Genomic DNA, 26,133 nt, shown 5'->3' with positions numbered 1-26,133 from the left:
ATGTGCTCGGGCTCCGGCGGATCGGTTTCTCGGGGTTTGACCAGCTGTCCCGGGCTAACCCTGCTCCTCGCTGAAGATGGAGGAAGTAAAAACAGGATTACCCTTAGCTACAGATCCACTGCCTTAGTTTCCACCACCAACTGCAGTGCACAAACACACGTTAGGCACAGGAAAGAAAGAAAGAGAGAGGATACACTAACAGTAAACACAAACAAAAGGGTGATGGGATTATTTTACTGCATGCACTGCTGAGGTAAATCTCCGCTTGGCTTTTGCGTGGTGAAGAACAGCTCTTGTTTTATTTGTCTTCTGATTCATAGATGATATATAAATATGTGTATCTGATTTGCAAAGGGGGGAGTGTTTTCAAAGTTAAGTGTAATTATATAGCATCTCGTTTTGCACTGTGATGTGATCAAATGACTTGTTGCTGTTAACCAGTAATAATAATAATATAGATATTTTTCTCTGGGCGGGATGGATTGTGGTTATGATTAGGATGATGATTTCTGTAAAGGACGCTCAGGGAATCGGGTTGAAGATGATGTCCTCTGTCTTAATTTATCGTCCCCTCCTCGTAATGTGTTTCGGGGATGTTAATCGATTAATCAGTTCTCATCTCTGCAGCTGTCATGGATTTTGACTTGTTTTGCTTTGTTTTAACTTGAATTCCAAGAAAGCTTGGGTAGCTTGGAATAAATTGTAGCTGTCCTGGTAGAAGGTAATATCCAGATCCTGTTGGAATTTTTAAAAAAGCAAAAAACCTGGCATGACACATGTAAAAAGGCACCAGTTAAATCACTTTGACAGGTTCTTGTATGGGCGAAAGAGATGGAATTAAGATTTAATTTTTTTCTTTTCTTTCTTTCTTCTTCTTCTTCTTCTTTTTTTTTTTTTTTGCCAAGGGCGAAAAACAGTCCTGTGAAGTTGGCCTAGGTTCCTCACTGGGTTCTGCCTGACTGTCCCTCCCCTCTTACCCACCCCCCCACCTTTTCTTTCAGTTTTCTTGTCTTAGCTTTTGGTCGATTCTTAAGGAACCGGTGGATCAAGTTTTTTCTCTTCTTGTTAATCGCATTGCTGTAGCACTGACTGACCTCTCTCTCTCTCCCTCTTTTTTTTTTCCTCTTTCCTGAAAGTACGTGGTGCCATTCCTGAGTGACTTTTCCTACTAGACCATCCCAAAGGGACGAGGGGGAGGGGTGGAAGGAGGAGGAGGAGGAGGAGGAGGAGGAGAGGGGGGTGTTCCTTCTCTCTCATTTCTTGGTTTTGTTTATCAGCCGATCTGTTTGCAGGATTTGGGCTCGGAATGACCCACCTGTAAAGTGGTTTTCCTTCCTCCTCGCCTTGAACTCTGCAGGGGGCTTGGCTTGGAGGGGGCAAGGGAGGGAAAGAGAGAAGGGGGAAACACAAAAAACTTCTTTCTTTCTCTCTCCGTTTATCTTCAGCCCGACATTGTCACCTCCTCTTTGAGGGGTTAGAAGAAGCTGAGATCTCCCGACAGAGCTGGAAATGGTGATGAATCTTTTTTAATCAAAGGACAATTTCTTTTGTATGTACATTTCGTTTCTCTTTCTCCTTTTCTTTTTCTTTCTTTCCTTCTCTGAGGGTTAATAACCATTTCATTGATGGGGCAGACTTCTTTCGCTTCTCCCTGACGTTTCTTTCTTTTTAATATGTGTGTGTTAAATGTGTACATTTTTAAAGAGATAAACTCATTTGTAAAATATCCGAAGAAACTGCTCCCCTTTTAAACTTTACAGATGCCTTTCTTGGAAGCCTTATGTAATCATAATTTGAAAGAATTTGATAACAGTACAGCAGGTTGAAATTTAAGTGCTATGTAGTGACTGAGTTGGGAATTTGATCTGATTATTCCATAAAGAAAGAAAGAAAAGTTTTTTTGGGGGGTGGGGTGGGGAGGGTGGTGGTGAAGAAGGGGAGGGGAGGGAGAAGGGAAGTGGTTTTGGAGACAAGAAGTGAAGCTGCCTGTTTTCCAGTAAGTAATGGAGAAATTCCAGGAGCCAGGGCTAAATATACTTGGCGATCAATACAGAAATGGCTCATTGTGAATAATTTAGCTGCTGGTGCAGTGAGAGTTTTGAAACTAAAGGCAAAGAAGACCAGGGCCAAAGGGAAAAAAATAAGTAAAAATCTCCTCAGGACATGTCAATTCTTTAAACTTTTTCCTTCAAAGAATACAGTTAGCTTATCGATCCTTTCATTATGTGAAATCAAAGCTAGGGGGTGTCATCTCATACAATTTACTTTTGTTTCTGAGAATTAAGTTCTTGTTTTGTGTCATTGGTGCACGAAAATAATTCCCCAAACTTTAAAAAAAGTGATCCCCTTCCTAAGAGCAAAAAGTTTATGAAATTTTCAAAATCAGAATGTATTAAGTTGGCTTGGCATTTGTATCCAGCCTTGGTCTGGCAGGAAATTAAGGTTACATTGAACAGGTGCTTACACAGAACTTAGTGTAGGCTAAAATGTCAATACAAGTCTGGGAGTAGGGTGACTGCTGCAGAGATCTTCGAGACACACTTGGGCACTAAATTTTTGTTTTGTTTTGTTTTCTTATGTTTGTTTGTCCTCCCCCTATTAGAACATGATGAACCAACTTGCAACAATTGTGAATAGAGCTATCTGTATACCAGGGAAGTCCTCAAACTGCAGTGTGATTGTGGGAAGTAGTGAATGGTAAAATACTTAAATCCCAGTGAAAGCTGGCACATTTGAGGTGTACCCTCCCTATTTTTTCTTTAAACTAAGTAAAGTCTGATTAAGAGAGTTATTCCTTTCTCGATACAGCCCATCTCACAGCACACTTATCTTTCCTATCCTATCTCCAGCAGGAATCAGATCATTTGCAGAAAGAGTTCAGTGACTTGCAAATGAGCACATACAGTACGCTGTAGTATGTTTCTTGGGCCCAGGTTACAGGAGCAGCAACATGGGCTAACTGCTTGGAGCTTCAAATAAGTTAAGCATTTAATGGCAGATACTGAAAGGTATCATTGTGCTAAGGGTATCATCTTTTGTATTGCAGCACTGCACTTTGACTATGGAAACAGAGGCTATTGATGGCTATATAACGTGTAAGTATTCATTTTCATTAATTTGTTATTGGTAATAAAATAACGTTTGTGCTACCTGTATTTTAATTTCTGAATTAAGTTTTCATCAAGAATTCTATACTCTTTTCTCTGTTCACAATTGCACCTTTCAATGAGTTTGAGAAAATAATAGCACAGAAGCAAAACCAAGGAAATATAAGAATATACCTACTCTATTGATGATGGTGTGTTAGTAAGTAGCTTAACAGATCAGCACTTTTGCACTGGAGTTTTTTAATTTACTTTAAGTTTAGAGTTCAGGTTACATATATGTCTACTAATATGGTGTGTACTAAATATTTACTGCTACTCTGTAACCTAACTTTTCTGACACATAATGTGAAAGCTCCTTAAGTTCCCCTTTTTTTTTTTTTTTTTTTTTTTAGCCAACTTTCCTTTTAAACATCTGACTCTCTGATAGTCAGTGTTTTGGCAAATGCTCATTATAAATACTCTGTGCTTATTGGTTAAGTGAGATGTTAAAAGAAAACTCATTTTTTCAACAGAAAATACTTTAGAAATCAACTATTCCAATTGCCCTTATTTTACAGTTAAGATTATTGTGATAATCAAATTTTGTAATTTTTTTTTCTTTTTTTGTGGGCTGGTCATGGCTGTTCATTATTTCATTCATTTGCTATATATTTCTAAATTATAGTTCCTGATAGTTTCTTTTAAGGGAAAAAATGTATTACGTTAAAGTTTCAATGCTATGCATGCCTCTGCATGTATGAAGCAAAGTTGGTAATTAGATTTTATGTGACAATGAACAGAGACCAAAAGATTTTATTTTGTGAAAGCAGGTGACAATGAGCTTTCACCTGAAAGGGAGCACTCCAATATGGCAATTGATCTCACCTCAAGCACACCCAATGGACAGCACGCCTCACCAGGTCACATGACAAGCAGTAAGTCTTCATTTTATGTTTTTTTTTTCCTATTTCTCTAGCGACACACTTGAATTTGTTAGGTCTTTGGGGTCCTCTCACCTTGTGGTGTAGCTGCTGCTATAGATTTTGCTAAAGAAAGAACAACACAGATTTATTCCTGTTCATTCTAGTATCATAAAATATGAGCCTGCTTACTAGTCTGACCTATCCCAAGGTGGCATTTGGGAGCTGGTGCTTACCTGTATCAGGTAAGAAATGTTAGACTTTGCTGGTTATTGTTTTGACTTGCCAGGTTTATGACTAGATTTGTTGTTGTTGTTGGATAAAAGACTATGGAAACAAGTCACTTCCAAAGGACTCTTCACAGGAAAAAAAAATGAAATAATTTTGTATTGCCTTGGTACAAAGCTAATCCATCAGTGGTAGAATTGCAGTGTTACTTTTTTTTTTTTTAATATGCGCAAGTTTCTCCTCCAAAGCTTTGGAAGTGAAGTGTAATTGAAAATTTATGAACCTGATTTAAGTCCATTATTTCTAACAAAGTGAAAGCGTTTTGTTTTAGACTGTCCAGAGAAGAACTGTGAAAATTAGGAAGGATGTTTTGAACTTGTAGGAATAGACAAGTTTTGGCTACTATTTTTGATAAAGAGTCGTTCATTGATGTAGTAAACATTGTTTTTCTGTAATAAAAGAGCAACTTATATGCTGTCCGTGACAGAAGACAGACTACTTCTTTAAGAATATGGTTTGTTTTCTCTTAATTATAATGTTTAGTTATTAAGTGCAAATGCTCTGTTACTCCTCCTCAAACATAATTTGAAATCTTGTGTTTCCCTTATACTTTTGTATGTGTTATATTCTTGTGTAGAAAGGACATCTGACTTATATGTAAATATAACTTAATTTAAAAGTTTTCTATTTGGGTGCTATGTGAAGGAAAGGCAATTTCTTTCCTTTTTTTTTTTTTTAAACAAGATTCAATAACTAAGGGAAACTGAATCAACTACTAAACTATGAACATATTCTCAAGTTAATTCTGATTATCCAGAGAGAACAAATTTTCTTTCCAGTTCCCTCTTATAGTGCTCAAAACTTGAGGTATTATAAAGCTACTAGCTTTGTAAATAGTAAAGACTTATGAAGTATAAGCAAAAGTATGTAAAGTATTATTGAATACATTTTGTAGCTCATTAACTTTAAGTGATTCTAGCTATTGACTTGAAATTTTGATTGAACTATATGAATTTACTTATATAAAAGTTTTCTTTTTATTAATGGGAAGTATTTCCCAGGAGATTTCAGTCTGGAAGCAGTTGTTGAAATTCCTTTATCACATAGAAAGAAAAATTAATAGTGAGTGACTGAATGTATATTAAATTAAATTATAGTGTTAATCTTTTATGATGGATCTTGTAGCATTAATTTGTTTTTTGGCTAGTTGGCAATAATTTGACAAAAGTCATACTACTACTGCAGTGTTGGCAATAAAATTTTTGTATTTTAACATTTAATGTTCCTAGTTCCTTGGTAGAATAGATTTTTATTTCTCTGATAATTTTTGTTTCATTTCCTAAAGAGAAAAGATGGATTGATATGAAAATTTCTCTTCGCTTAAAATTTAGCTATCAGCTTTAGGAACTTGAGAAATTTTGAATAATCATAGACTTTTAGCTATCATCCCCTAGCCACCACTAGGATATCAGCAGGAAAATGCTTGTTAATTGGCTCCTTTACTTGTGAATTTGATTCTGGTTTTGTAAGTACTCTCTAAAAAAGCAGTTCACCCATTTCTTTTAAGTAAACGTCGCAGAGTGTGGGCATGATCAATTTGAACAAATAAGAGCTGTGCTTTTCACATTTGCTCTTTTCTCACCCGACCAACAACAGTAAAATTTTGTTTGGTAGAGTTTTGTTTTGTTTTGTTTTTCCCCAAAACTTACTAGCCTGTGGCAATTCCATGTTAATACGGTTTTTGGCTAAGCTGCATGTGTTTTCCCGTTCTTTTCCAAAGAGTTGCAGGTGAAATATTTGGCTCTCACTTCAGAACGGTCTGTTGCATCCTTTATGTAGCCTCTCTTTACAGTATCTAGGTTACCCACTTAGGTGTTAGATGGAGAAGATACCCATTTTTCCTTTCTGTTAGATCTAGGAGAATATCAGCATTTTAGATTGCCCAAGCAAACAGTGGTAAAGAGGGACTCTTGTCTCTTACTTAGAGCAAGAGACCTAAATCGGTCACTCAGATGTTTTTCTGTAACTTGGAATAATATGTGTGTGTGTGCGTGCGTGTGTGTGTGTGTGTGTGTGTGTATAGGGCCTGTCATATCACTTGTGTCTGAGATGATTGGTTTTCCTAAATCCATTTAAATGCATCGTTGAACTTTATCAAACGAAATAGCTTATTTATTTTCTGCAATTTTTTTAAAATCTTCAAATACACTTCCTGAAGTGCCGTTGCATCCAAAAACAGAATTGCAGTGTTGGTTGAAAGTATTCAAGCCGAAAGTAAATGGGAACACCTTTATGTTAGAATAAGATAGTCTCCAGGAGCAGCAAGGAAAGGACAGGACTGTATGTATAAGAGGGAGAAAGTTATTTTAAAACAGCTTAGAAAAAAAAAATAAAAGAATTAAAACCTTCGATTTTTTTAAAAAATAAAGTAACATTCTGGCAGTAAAGTATAAATAACCTGTGATAGCCCACTTATTTTGGTTTTAGGAAAGTGGTCAGTTTTACCACAAGGTCCTAGTCATTTGTTTAGGTTATTTGATGACTCTTCTAAGATGAAGGGTGTCTGTACATCTTGCTGGCAGCTATTGTATAAAAAATAATGACAGCAGCTATCATTATTTGACAGTGCTAGAAAAGAGCATCGGTGACTTGGGGAAAAACTAAAAAATGTTACAATGTCTGGCAGCTTTTGGTTTTAAAATTTAGCATGTAAGGTAAAATCTTAACAAGTGAAGGGTAATACCGATCTCAACATTTTACAGTAACTCCCTTCTTATGTTTTGGAATGAATTTTCTTAGAGAATTTTAGACTTTTTCTTATGGAATAACATCTCTTTGATAAGAAGATGGGCATTGTTGCCTGAGATCATTAGTGTACATATTGAGACTGCTGACAGTCTTCAGTGTCAGGGATGACAGTGTATGCCTTGATGGCTACTGGAAATACACAGGGTTAAGTGATTTTAAAAATAGACTCTGGAAGTTAAGAATCTGAGACAGACAACTCAGACAGAACAATATAAAAATAATCCATATTGTATTTTGGCCCATCAGATGAGACTTACTTTGTGATTCCTTCTGTTTCTGGGTTAGCTCAGTTTCCAGTTCTTGCATAGTTGCTTCAGTATTGGTTTCAAACTGTTCTATCTATCCATGCTGCTTACAATTTTAAGAAATCAGGGTTCAAAACTTCGTAATTAATTGTTATCTTCTACTTTTATAATGCCAATGAGTAAATTTTCTTTGGAGATCGTTACATGGTATGAAGATACATTGTGACACAGATTTTGTTTCTATTACTTTAAAACTTTTTCCATGGATCAACTTTGCAGTCAATACTATTTACCAGTCAGTTTGATGGCCAGGTGGCATGTATGGAATTGGAAGAAGTAGTAATTCTAGTTTTACAGGACTCTGACCAATAATCAGGTCAGGGAATCTAGTTTATTCTTTTCAGAGTGCTTCACATTCATTTTTTTTTTTTTTCTTAGCGAGTTTCCGTTTTTAGAGCCTAGTGAAGCAGAAGTATATTACGATTTCCATTTTCTTATGTAGAAATGGAGGTCTGAAGAAATCGGTTGGCCTTTTAGGTCCCTTAACAGCAGGATGGAGTTCAGGATTGGGACATAAAACTGTGATAGTACCTTGTGGTTTATTTAGATCACTTTAACTGATATCTCTCCATAATGTCATTATCTCAGGGCGTCCGCCATGTCCAATACTGACCCATGTTTTAGTGACAAAACTGTATTACAGACGTAGAGGAGAGTTATTATGAGGGTGGAGTGATAGCAGATAATCTTGTTAAGCAGATGCTCTCATGCACCTTTAAAAATATCTTTTATGTTATGGGACTTGCCAGCTTTCTGAATTGTCTTCTGTAGCTTAGTTTGGCAGTCACCCTTGGTTGGATTTCCATGGGATACACCCTAATATAACCCCAGATGGGCTTGATATAAAAACTCACTATGTTTTGAATTGTACTTAGGTTTGTGTGTATACCCAACATACATTTAGTTTTTACTTGTTGAGAAATTAAAAGTTTGATTTGATTTCTTTACACCTATCAAAGGTAAGTATTATGGTTATGAACCAAAAGAAGAAAAAAAAGAAACTAAAGGAAGTATGTATGTCCAGGGAATTAACAGCAGAAATGCTGTATATTTTTCTTTGCCCCTCATTTCCCGCTCCTGGCATTTTTAGGCTACTTCAACATAAGAATAAAGGCCTGTCTCCCAACAAACAAGGCAACTTACGGTTCAAATGTTATCCTTCTTGCCTCTGTCTTTGTTCAAATCTGTCTTCCCTGCTGGAAGTACATTTTTTTTTAATGTAACATGATTGGTTAGGTTCTTTTGGGAGTCTTCCTTTAAGCTGTAATGAATTGAGATTTCTGGGTCCCATGCTCTTTTCTCCTAACTTTAAATATTGATATATTTTGATCTTATGATGTTCTGAAAGATCAATAGCAGGGCCACAGTCATAAAATTAGGTAGAATATGTTGTTTTTCTTTGATTTTTTTCCTTTATATATGTTTAGGTCAAATATATTCAGTGATCTAGAAGTATTTTCCTTTTGGAATTAATCAAGACTCATATTATCTATGCTTTGAAAGAGGTAAGGAGTATTTAGGAACTATGTATTCCTTATTATAAATGTTTAATCAGCACTGGAGTAAGAAAAGGACGGCGGACATAATTTATTGAGTATGTATAGGAAGTCCAACATTATGCTAGATGCATCCGTATTATTTCACTTAGTCTCCACAAGAGCTCTGTGAGGGAAGTAGTTACTCTATTTTTTTTTTCAAGATTTTATTTATTTATTTATTTATTTATTTATTTATTTATTTTAGAGAGAGAGAGAGCATGCGCAAGGGAGTGGGGAGAGGAGCAGAGGGAGAGGGAGAGAAAGAATCCCAAGTGGACTCCAAGCTGAGCACGGAGTCCATACTCCATTTTATAATACAGAAAACTGAGGCACAGAAGCAACAGATTGTAAGTGGTTAAAAATATGGGCTTTGGAGTTATAGATGCCTGTGTTAGAATTCCTGCTCTGCTGTCAACTTTCTGTGTGACTGTAGGCATTTTACTTTGTGTCTCTGAGCTCCAGTTTCCTTATCTGTAGAATAGGGATAAGCCATACCTACTTCAGGGGACTGCTGTGAGGTTTAAATGAAGTAATACACACAAAATCCTTAGCCCAGTTCCTGGTGTTGAGATCCAACAGAGAGTCACTGCTGCTGCCACTCAGAGCAGTGAAGTTACTTTATCATCAACCAGTGACTCATAATAAAAAGGGTTTGTTTTCAAATCCATTTCTTTTTGAAATTCAGGTCTTTTGCTCTTTCCTTTTTACTATGTGGAACAGAGACAGGGATTTCTAATAATTTAGAGTAAAAATTGGAGGAAAGTTTTTCTTTTATTTAACATCTATGATGATTTTGGTTAACAAAGAAGTAGAGAATTTGTCTGTATGTTAGAGATTCTTTTTATTGGGTTTCCTTTTTCCTGAGTGTAGTTTCATGTTTTTGGTTGTGTATAAAGAAAATCATTGCTTACCTTTGGTGTTCCAAAGATACCAGTCATTAAGAATGGTAAAGAAAAAGTCCACTTAATAGATAAACCTGTTCATATCTATAATGTATTCTTTCTTAGAAGGTCTGCATCTAAAATTTCACCTTGCTTGATACTTCTGGTAGTACCATAAATTCTTATTTGATGATACCTGATCACGTTATAGGCCTGATTGTTGCTGATTGTACATTTTGGGGTAATTTATTTGTTTTGAGTTTGAAGTAAACAAACTATATAATTATCACTTCTAGCTGTTTGCCACGTTGCCGTATCATTCTAATGATAGAACTGATTAATTCAGCGAATTTATAGGCTACCTTTAATGCGTCAGGCACTGCAAGGAGAATCCAAAGGTGAATAGTACACTGTCCTCCAGGAGCTCATGCTCTAGTTTGAAAGACTTTAAGCGGGGCATTATACTGTGGTATGCTTAGTGTTCTGGTTATTATGGGGAGTGAACAGTGGTACTAGTTTAGGGAATCTTCCTAGAGGGAGAGGCGGCTGAGCTGAAATTTATTGAAGGAAGGATTTAGGAGAGAAGTGGAAGGCTTTTTCAGTATAAAGGATGTATCCACAATGGGAGCTGAGAAATAACACATGTTCTGTGAAATAAAAGCAGGTTGGTATTTCTAGAGTGTGAGGTTGGTGCCTAGGATTTGAGGGCAGAGATGCCTCTGGACAATTAATCAGGGCAAGATGATGGAATATTTTGAATAGGAGAAAACTTAGATTTTGTTTTCAAGGAAGCCAAGGGATTTAACAAAGGAGATGACTTCTGTCTTTTGATTGTCATGGAATCACACTGGCTGTACTGTGGGGAAAAAAGGTTGTGAATGGGGACCTGTCTAGAGGCAGGGGTATTTTTAACAGCTATTGCAATGGTTGAGTGAGACGTTGTGAGAGCTAGTGGTAGTGGGGACAAAAAGGAAGAGAAGGATTTGGGAAATATTTCATAGCTCAAAGTGGGTAGGACTTGGATAGTAGGGTTAAGGAAAGAAGGAAGTTCATGATGATGATCCCTAGATTATTGGATAAAATGGCAGTAAGTTCCATCAAAGAGGATAGGAAATATTGGAGAGGCTTCCAGGAAAAGATTTAGTTTAGTTTAATTCTGGATCTGGAGAGTTTGCATCACCTGTAAGATTTGGGAGAAGATAGCAATCAGGCTTATGGACAGATTAGAGTGTGAATTTTCCTAATTAGTGAAATCTTATAGGTAGATTGTGATTTGGTTACTTTGCTACTGTCTTTAACAATAGTTGAGTATTTCTAAAAAATTCTTTCATAAGTAAGTCCCAGCATTTGATCAGTGACTTTATTTTCTTTGTCGCTCCATTAAATCAAAATTCAATATTGAAATGTGTGAGTATAGGTTTTAGTGACCTCTCTCTATTTAATGGAGTCCTTTTTTGCTAGTCTCAGAAGTTGGATTAGTACTCACCAAATTTTGAACAAAATATACCAGGCTTTCTCTTTAAATTTTTGTAGCATATTTAATATCTTAACTTTTATAGTTATTTATTTTAAAAAATCATAAAGCTAATGTATACCATATGCTCCAGTGATTCTACTATAATGATTTGTCTTTATACCTATTTCTTTATAAATATATAATTTAAAGTATATGAGGAATGATTTGTTATTTACATGCTGGCCAGTTCTGCCACATTAATAGCCAAGATACTTAATACTTTTGTCCAGAGCTTTTTTGAAAACTTTAAGATAAATATACATACATGATATATATTATTTGAAAATGATTTAGAACCTACTTAATGTTTTTAAGTTTATAATATTGTGCCTGTTGGGATAAAATTACCTAGAGTGTGACATAGTATGATATAAAAAAATCCTAATTAATATATTTATTAACTCAAAATATCTATTACAGAACTCCATCTTAAAAATGTAAGTGCTGATTACCCAAGACACCATAGAATTCCAAATGAATGTTAATGATGGAAATACTTCATCTGAGATTTCCTGTATATGGAGATTCAGAACTCTCTAGAGAGAGATTTTTCATCTTTCAATCATTGATCCAGTAAACATTTATTAGGGAGTTACTTTGTGTGATGCACTGCTGATGCTGGGGCACAAAAAATATGTTAGGGTTTTTGTAGAGAGGGGTGTTGTCTTTCAGGGTTCAAATTAATCCATATTTTGAGATATTAATAATCCTACTGCATTTAGAAGCAAATAAGTGTGGTATATTACCATGAATTATATCCGTTATATCCGTTAGAGATGAATGAATTGCTTCTCACCTTTTACCGCCAAGAGGTGTTCAAAAGTGTATAAATTTGAAAATGCACAATGAAACAGAGAGAAATATGCAACAATCTTCTAAGATAGGTTCCCAGAGGATAACAATTCCCCAAGAAAATTTTTTTATAGGGGTACCTGGGTGGCTCTGTTGGTTAAGTGTCTGCCTTGGGCTCAGGTCATGTCCTGGGCTGGAGCCTTCTTGCCTAGGGCTCCCTGCTCAGCGGGGAGGCTGCTTCTTCCTTTCCCTCTGCTGCTCCCACTGCTTGTGCTCTCTCTCCCTCTCTGTCAGATGAATAAATAAAATCTTTAAAAAAAATTAAAAAAAAAATGTATATGTAGGATTTGGCCATAAGCCTTGCAAGTTCTGAAACTTGACTGGCAGCACACTTAGAGTGGATCCATAGCTCAGAGATTGACTTACATTAAACAAGTTTACAAAATTGGTGTTTAAAATCAGAAGGCCAGTTTATGTCTATACCTTGATTAAAAATAAACAAACAAAAAATACCTCAACCAACTAATAGAGAATCTGGATCACTCCAGCTGGCTTGAGGAGATCATTTTGAGTGATCAGCAAAGGTCACTTGGTGAGCAAAGGATCCGAACAAAAGGAGTTATATAATTCAAATGTTTCGTGGCATCACACGGAGAGCCTAATATATTCAGGATCACAATAGAGACAGCATTGCCATTTGTATCATTACTGTTAAGTCCTTTGTCTAATTCCTTCTCCCCTGGATGGACATGGATTTAGATTCCATAGATATCTGTGCAGCCAAAATACTTCTGGGAGTCATTTTTTTTTTCCCCTCAGTGTCTTTGGTTAAATCCTCCAGATTCAGTCTTTAACTTACATTAATACATATAATCAGGTTACAGCCAGTTTTGCTGGCCTAGGATGGACTCATTTTCTTTAGTGTTATTTTACGTTCTTGCTTTATGTTTGTCAAGTGTTGATTTTATGGCCTAACTCTAGAAGAGCAACCTTTTAATGCCTGTAAGGATACCCCAACTACTATTACCATAAATTCAAATTGCTATTCAAAGAAATGTTGATAGGTGATAGGGTTAGCAATTTAAGAGGCCTTAAAATCAGTTTTAAATAAAGATGGGAAATAGCACTGCCACCTGAGAAAGATGCCTTAAGTTAGCTGGGGATCTAGAAGTGGTCCTCGCTATAGGTCAAGAGGAACAAACACTACATCAGTTTCATGATATCATTGAAGTAGTCTGATGATAGCAAATGAGATTTTATAGAAAATCATAGTATTTTAGTTTAGTTAACAAGGAAGGTAATCTTAATTACTTAATGTGAATTTAAGAATATTTGTTGGGGCGACTGGGTGGCTCAGTTGGTTAATCATCCAACTCTTGATTTTGGCTCTGGTCACAATCTTAGGGTCATGAGATCCAGCCCTACCTTGGGCTCCTTCTACCCCTTTCCCCCATACAGCTTTATTTTGGGGCCACACATCGATTACAAAGAAGCTAATCAGGAGATTTTCCAGATGTGAATCTTTGAGGAAAATGACCATGCCCTATCTATCGCTTCAGCCCCTAGTAATTATTTGTTGAATTAAGGAAATATTTACGATTGTGTTGCATGTATGTATTTAAATAATGTGTTTCTGACCTATTTGAGGAAATTTGAAAACTTAAGTTTTTTTTTTTTTTTTAAAGATTTTATTTATTTATTTGACAGAGATAGAGACAGCTAGCGAGAGAGGGAACACAAGCAGGGGGAGTGGGAGAGGAAGAAGCAGGCTCATAGCAGAGGAGCCTGATGTGGGGCTCGATCCCATAACGCTGGGATCACGCCCTGAGCCGAAGGCAGACGCTTAACCGCTGTGCCACCCAGGCGCCCCTGAAAACTTAAGTTTTTAGGTATTGAAATAATTCTGAAATCCTAACTTACTTGTGATTTTCTCTGTTTGGGTATGTGTTGTTTTTAACCATGCCTCACTCTAAAAAAGATTTTGTAATTTTCAGATCAGCTCCCAAAAGATAATTTCTGAGATTCTAAATGGCTTTTAAGTTTTCTGATTCTATACAGTCATGTTTAGTGGAATCAAGTGAATGTCAGTGTTTCCACGAATATTTTACAGTCACCATCATCATCTTCGTTACTATTATCTTTAGATAGCACATTTAGAGTTTACAGATTGAATTCCACATACTTATAATTTTGAAATCAGTTCTCTATCACTTATTTAAAACTAATTTTAGTAGCATGTACAAAATGAAATGCTTCAATTAACTTTTCTTGTGCACTCCAGATATTTTGAAGAGCATATAATTAACCAGTGTAAAGTCACGTTCTAATAAATTAACATTCTGGGTGTCTACACCTTCGACATTTTTGTCATTGCTCTCTTATTATCATGGAAGTTATAGTTCTTATTACACCTGGCTGTGTCAACTCTACTTTCTTCTTACTAAGATATCAGTATGCAGGGCTTGGTCATATTTTGAAGTGCTAAGGTGCTACATTGCTCTGCTTCCATTGAATTAATGTTAAGAATTTCTGGTTGAGTTCTAAAGAGGTGTCATTTCTACAACGACATGAAATATTTTTTGTCATGGTCATTTTCATAAAGATCCTTGTTGTTTAGAAAAGAAACCTTATAACAAGTAGTACCTAGTCATTTTTAGGTATTGCCTTAAAATTCAAACACTTTAAAAACACTGATTCTAATATAGTGTTTTGAAACATGAAATGTAATTCTGTTATAGTGCGGAATGTTCACAAAATATTTGAAAGCGGTTATAGATTTTGTTTGGACATAACTGAAAACTAGAAAAAGAAAGATATTTTCTGAGTCTGCTGTTTTTAAATTCTCAAAATATGAATTACACGCCACCGTCTGTCTGAACTATGACACATTAATGACCTAATGACAGTTTTTGGATTCAGTTTTTTGGAAACAAAAACAAACAAAAAAGAAACACCCCCTCTGTCCCCCCCAACTCCCCCCACAATTTAAAGTGAATTATTTTTACAAAATTAATATTATAGTAAGACTATTTGCATAAAATTTTTTTGATGAATTTGAGTAGTTTTAGTTGATCTCACAGTTTGAGTACAATAGCTGGTAACAAATTTGAAGAGAGTATTTTTTCAGGAAATCAGAGAAGCTTTAGTTAACTAAACAATTGCTTTCATACAACTGTATGTACAAAAAAGTGCCATATGTCTTTTAAAAACATATGTGCCCTTGTATGTGCACTTGTGTATGTGCATATGTGTGAATGCAAAGAATAAGGACATGAAAGAAATATCACATTGTTGATAGAGTTTACATTGGAGTATGGGAGGGTAAACAGGGCATTTTATCATTTATCCCAAATAGTTCTATATTTTTTTGGATCTTTCACAAAACATCTTTTACTTGCATAATTATAAAAACAAAACAAAACAAAACAAAAACACCCTGATTCAGTTAGACATCTTCTCAAAGAAATAAAGTCTGAAGATTTTCTGTAAAAGAGCTAGGCATAGCTCTGATCACATGGGTTTATCCTTGAAATTTCAGTGATATTACCGTCATGAAAATGGACTACTGCCATTAATGATAAATACTGAAGCCTGGGGTAGGTAGTCTCATATACAAATGGTGTCTATAGACTCTTTGAGTATTATTTTAGCTTTAGTCTGGATATAAGGTATTAATTGCTATAATGCAGTAATATACTCTGCATTTTTTTATGAGTGATATTCATTCATAGCAGGAGACACTGTAAATAGTGTACCTATCAGTGTACCTCTGGCAGTGGTAAGGAGGCATAGCATTATGATACCAAAATAAATCTTAGTAGAGTGAGCTAACACTTGTACCCTGTATATGATAATCAAGATTACTTTAAAATGCCCATTAGTTTCTTTTTCATGTTCATCAATTTAAAATTCCATTGAGTGTTGCTGTTGTTTACATTAAATCTTTTAAGGACACACTGTTTTGAGCAAGACAACTGTGGTTTATTGCTAATGGGAGTAGGACCTGTGAAAATAACTTGAGGGATATGAATGGGAAGAGCAGAGGTGTGAAGTGTAAGGAAACACAGAAGAGAGCTAGTTCAAGAAGAAAGAAAATAAAAATGGCAAATGCAGAAATGAGGGTCAAGCCACAGAACCCACTAGAGTTCCTAGATCTAACAGAGGAATAGGGCACATGAAAAATAGGATCTTTTCCTCCTTTTTTTATTCCTTCTTTCAGAAAGTATAAATAAAGATCTGAATTTCTACGCTAATTAAAAAGCTACCTGTTTGAATGATGAGGGATGTAGCAATAAGGTTAGAATGGTTTCTGGTAGAAGATAAATGATAAATACTGAGATTCATTAGAAAGAAGTTTACATCTTCAGATATCTGAAAGCCAGAGAGTAGATGATGGGGGTGGACTGGTTGAAAGAACTGGAATATTACGGGTTTCAGTCTAGAAAGATGAGCCGATGGGAGGAGTATAGGGGTTGGTAGCACCTAGAATAGATTGCTTGCTGTCGTAAACGGTGGTATTACTGATGGCCCCACTTTGGACTAATCTATTCCTTTTCTCTTTTGCCAAAGTGACTGTGTGATACAGTGTGTGTGAGAGACGTCTCAACAAGTTGTATTTCTGAATTATCATCGATGCAGTAAACTTTGGTCTGTCCCTCAGCTGCCTTTTTACTTCACTTTAGTGGCAAAAGGATTAGGGAGTTAGGGAAAGCTAGAGTCCTGACAGAAACATTAAGAACTTTCTCTGCTTGCTTGTTTGCTTGCTTTCTTTCTTTTCTTTTCTTTTTTCTTTTCTTTTCTTTCTTCTTTCTTTTTTTCTTCTTTCTTTCCTTCCTTTCCCCTCTTGGGAGGTGGCAATGAAGAAGGAACTTGATATTGAGCAGATGAGATGGGGTTTTGCATCCAGTTTTTGTTCTCTGATCTGTTGTTTTTCCATTTTCCTTCTGAAGTATCTAAGACACAAGCACTGAGTGTTTTAAAAGACTTTCTTAAGATCATACTCTGTAAGAGATTTAGAATTCCCAGGTTGGCTTTTACCCACTGGAACACTTCTAAAATTAACCTTGTGATAATACTGCAGTAAAAATTTATCAGACATGAGATGAAGTTTACATGTGTATTATTATTGAATGAAAGGTTTGCTGAGCCCATAAATAATAAAAACAAGATCAGGGTATATGTTTAATTTGCTTAAGAAAACAAACTGTTTTTAAGCCTGTTATTTAAGCTTAAGTAATATTTTATTTTTAAGATACTTTATGCTATTTGAAATGCTTTCATATCTAACATACAATGTGCTCATTAAAACTTGAACTTAAATATTTATTTAAGTAGTCTCTGAGGAATTTATTCTTCCTGCAGTATTTAAGCATTTGATTTGTCACTAGAAAATAATAAGCATATATTTTTTTAAAATTACAGGATTGAATAAATTTTCCCTTTCCTCCATAGTATAAAAAAGTAAGCCTTGGTATTATATGTCAGATCTGTGACCCCTTGCCAGATATTTCCTCTCTTGGCATCTCAGTTTGTAAAACAGGGACGTTAATATCTGCCTTGTCAGAGGAGTGGTGAGCTTTAGAAAGAATATACAGAAAGTCTCCAGAATGGCGACTGGCACGTGGTAAGTAAACAAGAATGGTAGCTATTATTTTACTGTTAGATATAAAGAGTATAAGAAAAAACTTGAATCAAGTAACAGAAATAAATCCCACAAACATGTTATATTAAATAGTCTTCTAGGAAGGACATGCAGTGAGACTGCTTTTAATCAACAACTGTAATAATAGTAAAAAAAAAAAAAGAGTGAAAAACATTGCCAGTAAAGCACAAGATATCTGCATCATTGACTAGATATTTTTGTTCTTCATCTGTCTGAGTGCTGTCAAATAGTCCTTGTTTGAAAAGAAATGTGTGTGCAGATATGAGGCAATTATTAATTCTGTTGTATTCAAATCAATTACTAAAGAAATGAAACTAAAATTACCTAATTAAAGCAAATCACAAATAAACCTGCTCTGTGTGTGAGGGATATAATTGAAATGGTAATTACGCAGGAGTAATGCATTTCATTTGAGGATGGCAGTTCAGAAGATGCGTTCATGGCAGGACTTGACTGCAGGGTGTCTCCCTCTTGACCCGGTCCAGAGTGATCTTTTGCTAGGGACTTGTTTACTGTTTACCACACGTGTTGGTGAATTCCCAATGTGGTTCTGAAATTTCGTGAATTCCATACTCATGGTACTGTGTGTCTTACATCAAAGTACATCGCTCTGTTGTGTATCTGGAATTCTCAACTATGTATCAGACCATAATAATGTCCATTTTTCCCCCTTTTATCCTACGAGCAATCAAGAAGAAAAGTAGATATTCTTTTTAAAAGATATTATAGCGGAGTATATATAAACAGACCTACTCCTATAGGTCATTTGGTTAAAAGGCGCAGAAATCTTTGTAAATCCCAGTGAGAGCATTTAAAGATACACAATTTGCTTTTCATGTCCAAGTTTAATTTTTCTTGGGTCAGGGTTACTATTAGCATAGTGACAGTGCAATCACTCTTTCAAACCAAATGACCCTTTTCCTCCAGGAGTAATTTCTTCTTTAAAAACAAGGAAGCCTTTATCATTTCCTATCTTGTCTTACCATGACTCCCTTACTTGTGTTCATCTTATCTCCTCCGTGTGACTGGAATCTCCTTGAGGGCAGGGAAATGATGTAATCTTTGGAGCCCTAGGAGAGCAGACCGAGATGAACAGGCTTGAATTTATATTTGTAAATGAGGGAAAATTGGTGCTTGTCTCTTGGGTTTGTTGTGAGGTTTAATAAAATAACTTTAGCTAAAGCTTCTATCATACCGCCCTAACACATTTCAAGAAGTAATTCAAGAAGTATTATTCATTTCTGTAGAAGTTAGCTGGCACAGTGCGTTATACACAATAGTCTCTCAAGAAAGTTGCCTGTTACTTTTACATTATGAGGTTAATATGTGTTGCTTATCTGACTGGATACATTAGAGACATATCTCAGTTATTCCTGTAAGTCATTACTCAGACTGACCCCCACAGGTTTGGTCACTTCAGTGCTGTGTGTGCTGTGGATACTAGAGACTAAATCACCGAGCTGGTCTTTTTACCCACAAAGCAGTTTTAAAATAAATGGTCTAAAGTTAGCACTAGCTTAGACTCTCTTCTCAACACACGTTCAGGCAGAATACTGCAGAACACTACATTGGACTCAAAGTTTCAAGTACTTAGAAGTTTCACATGGCTTCATAAAAATACATCTTTTTCAGGCCAATGTCACTCTCTCTGGAATATAGAGATGGGTTTTATAAAAGGATTTAAAAGTTCTGTAGAGAAGATATATATGTTAAAAGAATTAAAATTCGCCCCGAGACATTTTGGTTATTTGTTGGTTTTACTTAGAAAGTCTTAAGTGTTAACGTTATTATTACTATTATTATTTTGAAGATTCTTAATCTTCATGAGCTAAGGTCTTCCAAATCATAAACATGCCCATTTACTAGACACATGTGAAAGTGGGATATCATAATGCTGTTGTTCCAGTGAGCTTTTATCCAGTAGCTCAGTCCCAAAGATCATTTAAAAACTTACGAATCAAATGGCTCTTCCTTAAAACTGTACACCGTTCTGCTTATGCTAGATTGTGAGGCCAGACTTCAATTTTCGTAGTGCAACTGTGTTAATTATCACATTTGTTGATGATATAGTTATCATAAGGGTACCTAGGATCAGTTACACAACCTTTACAAAAGGGTTTTTTTTTCCAGTTTTTATCTGAATCCTTTCATGAAATCCTGTTTAAATGTATCCAAGCAATTTTAGATGAGCAATGTTTATCTCCTTTTGCCAACATTTGTTTGTAATCATTCCTATAGCTACAAGAATTAAAGTATAAAGTATATTTAATAGGTTGGAGAATACCAAGTCTTCTCCTTATTTACATTGTAAAAGATCATCTTCTTATCTTTTTATTACTTCTTTACCTTTGAGTTTCCTTTTTTTTTTAAAGTTACAACAAAATTGTATATTATTTGGAAGCTTGTGAAATGTAGTTCTCTTGACATAAGGTTCTGTAAATTAAGCCCATTATATTCAACTGGAAAACAATGTACTTAATCCTAACTAAAATGAAAGTGCTTGTATCCATATAGTAGCAATTTAATGATAACAGGTTATCTGCATTTTTATGCTGAAAAGGAATCCTTGGTAGTAATCAATCAGTGATTTTCTATTTGCCATTTTTTTTTATCTTTGTTTTGTGAGTGGTTGGATTTGAATTTCTGTAGAACATTTTTAGCTGCAAGCAGGTTTGTTTTTAATCAGTTAATGAGCATTGTTGCCTACTTGGGTGGCTTTTCAGGATGATGGCGAACTTCTCTCCTCCAAATGCTTCCTTTTCAAGTGTGGAGTTATGGATATTTTGGATATTAATGTATTTTCAGGATCATGTATCTGGAGGAGTGCAATGCTGGTGATTGATGACTATTAATTGTATTTATCACTTTATAATAAGCATTTTGTTGTTTTAAAATGCTCTCATACTTTGAATTTTATATTTTTACTTCTCTGCTGCCTATGAGACCTTGGGCTTAGAAATTAGTATTTATTTCCAAGTTTCTATTTTTATCATTTGTTTTGATTTTCTAGGTTACTGGCTATTGAGTTAAAGGAAATGATCCAGTAAGTTGAAATCTAAAAGCTAGAAGCTTTTGGTAGAGGTGTGAGAAGTATGTACTGCCTCTAAGAGAAAGATACAGAGAAGGAATGGCTTCATTAGAAGTGTCATAATCAGTGGCTGCCAATTAGTGAACAGGAAACATCTGGTGCTCAACTTCATCTATTAGCAGCCCTTATGTCTCCGTCTGCAGGTCCTTCTCTCTCTTTCTCAGTTTCTTTAGATACTGATGATGCTTTGACTTTCAAATCTGTATTTGGTATTGTTCCTTTTCTCAAACTCCAAGTCCAGTACCTCAGAAGACATTATTAGCTCCACATCTAAAATACATCCTGAATGTGCATAATTCTCACCATGTTCACTTTGAAAACTTTGGTCTGAGCTACCATCATTTTACAATTCCCTAAGCCTAAAATACTGCAAAACCTTATATCTGGCCTTCCTGCTACCATTCCTTCTCCTCTCTTCCCCATAATCTACCAAATAGGCAGAACTGGACTTTCTAAAACCTAAATCATATTATAACAATACATTGCTTCAAACACAAAAGTTTTCTATTGAAAGTAGAATAAAATTAAAATTCCTTCCTAAAGTCTACAAGATCCTAAGGGTTGTGGCCTCTGCCTCCATCTCTGAACCCCTCTTTCTTCATTTTCCTTGTTCACTAAACCTTCAAAATACCTTCTGTCTTTCTTCTTGGACATGGCAAATTCATTCCTTTGAGGGTCTTTGTACTTACTGTTCTTTTTGTTTGGAATACCCTTCCTTCATAACTTGGCATGAAAGCCTCCTTCTTTTCTTCTCTCAATTCGGTTGTTGCCTCCTTGGAAAGGCTCTTCCTAAGCACCTCAGGTAAATAAGCCCCTCACAGGCATTCTATGATACTACTCTATTTTATTGTCTGGTATATTTACTAGTCTCTGAAATTGTCTAGTTTATTTATTTGTCTCTTCTCCCGACACATACTTGAGGAGCATTTTTATTGGTTACTCACATAGCCAGAATAGAGTCAATGGCCAACTGAATTCCTATCCTTTGCCTTCTATAAATAGAATTCTGTGTGTGTTGTGTGTGTCTGCACAGTATTTTATATTGTGATATCCATTCTAAAGCCTATATTTTAGAAATCTGTATATTGAGGCCCATGGTCACCTGGGGAGAGAATAGGAGACCAATGATTTAAAACCTTGTCTTCTGGCTTTTGGCTTGGTATTCCTTCGCTTACATACGACGTTCATTCCTTCTTGTCATTCTTTTGTTTATTTACTCCATTTAAAGCACATATTGAGTGCCTGTCTGCCCTGGAACATAGCAGTCCCTGTGGGTGCAGCTGTTCTTATATTTTGAGGTGAGATCCAGTGGAAGTGGTTAAGAGTACTGACTTTCAAGTTACATAGACTTGGGTTTGACTCCTGGCTCTGCTTCTTAAAGTTAAGCCTTTGGAATTGCTGATATTTGATTGTTTTTCAACTGTGTGACCTTGGGAATATTCCTTGAATTTTCTACATTCACTTCCCTCAGCTACAAATACTGGGTTTTAAAGTTTTATCTTAAGAGGTTGAACCTTTCATAAGGTTTTAAGAAATAAATGCAATACTTACATAAAACATTTAGCTAATTTTCTGTTATTGTTAGTAGATTATAAATACTTGCATATGGTTTTCATACTTACCAGACATGGTTCCTAAGATATTACTTGAAATATAAGGAATGTAAACTCAGCCTCAAGTTATTTCTTTCCTTCTAAGAAGATGTTTATTTTTCTGATGTGATTGTTATTTTATTTATTTATTTATTTATTTATTTAAGAGAGAAAGAGAGAGAGCACGAGCATGTATGAGTGGGGGGAGGGGCAGAGGGAGAAGGAGCGAGAGCATCTTAAGCAGACTCCCCTCTATGCCCAGAGCCCAACATGGGGCTCGATCTCACAACCCCAAGATCATGACATGAGCTGAAATCAAGAGTCGGGGGCTTAACCCACTGAGCCACCCAGGCACCCCTTGATTGTTATAACATTTAGAATATTTTCCATTTAACAACCAAAAAGTTTGACATCTGTGAATTCCACTGTTTCACAAATCCATTGTGGTGTTTCATAAATTTATTTTATAATGGTAACTTTATTTAGCTTTTCTATTTGATTTTATATTATACTTAATAGTATTTTAATTATTATGGTTGATTATAATGGTGATTTAATAGTCTCTGAGTACTTAGGAAAGGGAATGCATTATAAAAACAATCAGATCTCATTTCTTTAGTTCCTATGATGCTTTGGAAATATTTTTTTTTTGTTAATTGATTGGAAAAATCACGTTATAATTTTTTAGAAAATAAAATTGATATGTGTACCCAAAAGTTCTGATGATAGATTAGAATCTAAAGAGAAAATGGAAGCAAGTATATTGTTGAGTCCAAATTACCTTTATTTGGATTGGATTAACTGCCTGCATTCTATGGCTGTATGTGTATAGTATAGATCAATAAGGTGTTCAGAATGGAATTAACTATCTGGAAGGAAATGGTGTTATCTAAACCCTACAGCTGGAAAATATGAGAATTAGAAACTTAATTGATTAATAATGGATCACATCAGTATCCAGTGATTAAAGACTGCTGGGTGGAACTGACACGGTGGGGTTTTCTTTTTGGAAAATAATATCTTAATTGTAATGGTGTTCCACTTGGCATTTAGTAAAAATGTAATTCACTGAGAACACATTTAGGGTTAGAAAGAGACCTAACCTCTGTAGCTTAGTGGTTTAGTGTTTCTGAGGCAGAGTTGGGGCGAGGTTTAAAATTAAGATGTAAAATCAGAACAGCATGACTTTAGCTAATGTACTGTTTGCCCTTGACCCCTTCTCCACAACTTGCTAATAGTGATAGGTCTTTGACAAGTGTAACAGCCTTATGCCCATTTTATTTACAGTTTTCATAGCTAATGAGTAATAAGAAAAAAAGTCCTCCAGGACCTGATTGTTTACCTCTCTAATAGAATTTACAGATGATACATACTGTGGCTGTTACAAACTATGTCCTATAATAGCATTTGATGTAAGTAGCCGCTCACCATTCTGTATTGTGGTTGGAGCTGGAGAAATAGAAAATTGGTCATTTCCCGGCAGATAGCTGTAAGTTTCAATTCAGTCAGAATGCTGTATGTACTGTGATAGGTTTATAATTATTACCCAAAGATTGATGGTTTTTTGGTGAGTGTAAATTTGTGCAGCCGTAATCCATTAAGAAATCAATAATCATTCCATTCTGATGTGTAGTTCCTACTCAGTGTTATAAATGTATACCCAGAGCTGAAACCAATCCCCCCCCTTTTTTGAAATTATAGTTGACACTATTGGAAATGAGGGTATTATTATAACATTTTTTTCTTCAATCAGATTCCTTTTTCTTTGCCTGTATTCTCTTGCCCCATATGGCATCCTAATGAAAGGCTGTATGTTTCCTTAGCATTAAAAAATATATATATTTAGACCTCTTTACTGTTTCTGTTTTCATCTTTTACTTAGTTGTTTAATGGCAAATTATTTATATGTTTAAAGTACCTTAGTGTTTCTTTCTGTAATATGAAGGTAATTATTACCAAATCTACATCATCAGGAAAGTAATAGGTTCTTCCTTTTAAAATAAATTTTAACCTTGATGCTATGATATTATCATAAAAATCAAGTTTAACATTTATTAACTTTTGCACCTGCTAAGCACTATGCTAGATTTTATTGGGGGAAGGAAGGATTGGGACAACATTGACCCTGCTATCAGAAGAGCATATATTTTAGAGAAAGAGAGACTCAAATCAGCACAAATAACATAAGGATGTGAAGAAAGAAGAAAAGTGGTGGAGGAAATGTCAGCTCTGAAACCATCCATTACGTAAGTTCCGAACTGGAACTTTGGTGTTAGAATATGATAGTGCTGGGGATGATAGGGTGTGGGTAGTGAGCTTCATCCCACAGGGGATGTGGCCAGTGTTACAAAATTCTGCCATGGTCTGGGGCTGAAGAGTAGTCTACATAAAGATTCTAAAGAAAAGTGGTATAGGAACAGAGTGTAAAATTAAAAAGTGGAGAAAGATATAAAATGAAAAGTAAAGGCCCCACTGCCTCGGTAATCCCAGTCCTCAATTTCTGAATTGTCTTTCCATAATTTTTTCGTGTATTCATTCTAGCATATTCAGTATAGTGGTAGTTCAGCTGGAATATAGATCACCATGTCTCTATGTTTTTGTTTAGTACAAGTAGGATTACACTGTGCCTACTGACTTATGACTTGATTTTTCATTTAGGGGTTTCTTTTTTTGTATCAACACTTTGTTCTTGAGTGCATGTAATTCTGTTATACACTGAGGATACACTGTGATTTATTTAGCCCTTCACTAATGGACATTTAGCTTGTTTCTAGGTTTTTACTCTTACATACACAGTGTTCCCGTGAATATCCTTGTCCGTACATTTACCTCTACATACATCCTTAGGATAATTTGGCTATAGATTTGCTATGTCAAGAAATCTGTGCCGTGACCATTTTGGTGGACAAAGTATATAGTCAGATTGCCTTTTGAAAAGGTTACTGATTCACACTACAAGTAGCTTGTGAGTGAGTCTGTGTTTTGCCATCTTTGACAACATTGAATTTTATTGGTTTTGGTTAATCTGATGGGGGAAAATAGCAGGTTGGGATATTTGACATTTCTTAGTTATGGTTAAACATTATTTCATATGTTTGTTGGTGGGGATATCTGTGTCTAATTTTTGTCCCAAAGGCTCATTTCTGTTTTAGCATGCAGGAGAAATTATAATTCAAAGCTCTTTTAAGAACGTTGAGAAAGGAAGAAAAAAGGTTTTATTTTGGGGTCCATGTTTTGAGGCAGATTTGATGGAAGAATGCCTATCATTTGATGTTGAGTAAAAACTTCAGAATGTTGAATATTCTATAGCAGAAGATGCAGCTTTTGTTTCACTGGTTGGTTCATCTTGGCAAATCACATAAGAAATCCATCCAAGGTATTTAGCATAGCACTTCAGTAAAGTTCAGAGGTTAATGAAATTTTGTTATATGATGAAACCTGGCTGTCCATGTAGCAGCAATTATTTTCGGAGGAAAGAGTGTATATCTAAAAAGTAGAAGTAGGAAACAGTAAACAAAACTAAAAGGCAATCTGTGGAGTGGGAGAAGATACTTACAAATGACGTAACTGATAAAGGGTCAGTATATGAAATATATAAAGAAATTATAAAATTGAACACCCAAAAAACAAGTAATCTAGTTAAAAAATGGGCAGAAAACATGAATAGACCTTTTTCCAAAGAAGACACACAGATGGCTAACAGATACATGGAAAGAT

At 35.4% G+C, this 26,133-nt stretch overlaps 1 protein-coding gene across 20 annotated transcripts in view; it reads left to right on the top strand.

The window, feature by feature from the left end:
• IKZF2 (IKAROS family zinc finger 2) overlaps positions 1-26,133 on the top strand; it is a 153,714-nt gene that overhangs the window by 570 nt on the left and 127,011 nt on the right. For 2 of the 20 annotated variants that reach the window (XM_019802395.2, XM_034655111.1), the window contains exons 1-3: positions 1,339-1,512; positions 3,047-3,095; positions 3,914-4,021. In XM_019802395.2, the coding sequence (XP_019657954.2) occupies positions 1,510-1,512; positions 3,047-3,095; positions 3,914-4,021 (160 nt within the window). In that variant the 5' untranslated portion in view covers positions 1,339-1,509. The other 18 variants (XM_011228217.3, XM_011228213.3, XM_019802389.2 and 15 more) reach the window with 17 other exon arrangements.

Source organism: Ailuropoda melanoleuca, chromosome 2 (genome assembly GCF_002007445.2).
Source record: "Ailuropoda melanoleuca isolate Jingjing chromosome 2, ASM200744v2, whole genome shotgun sequence".
NCBI classification, from domain to species: Eukaryota; Metazoa; Chordata; class Mammalia; order Carnivora; family Ursidae; genus Ailuropoda; species Ailuropoda melanoleuca.
This window is presented reverse-complemented; position numbering and strand designations above follow the sequence as displayed.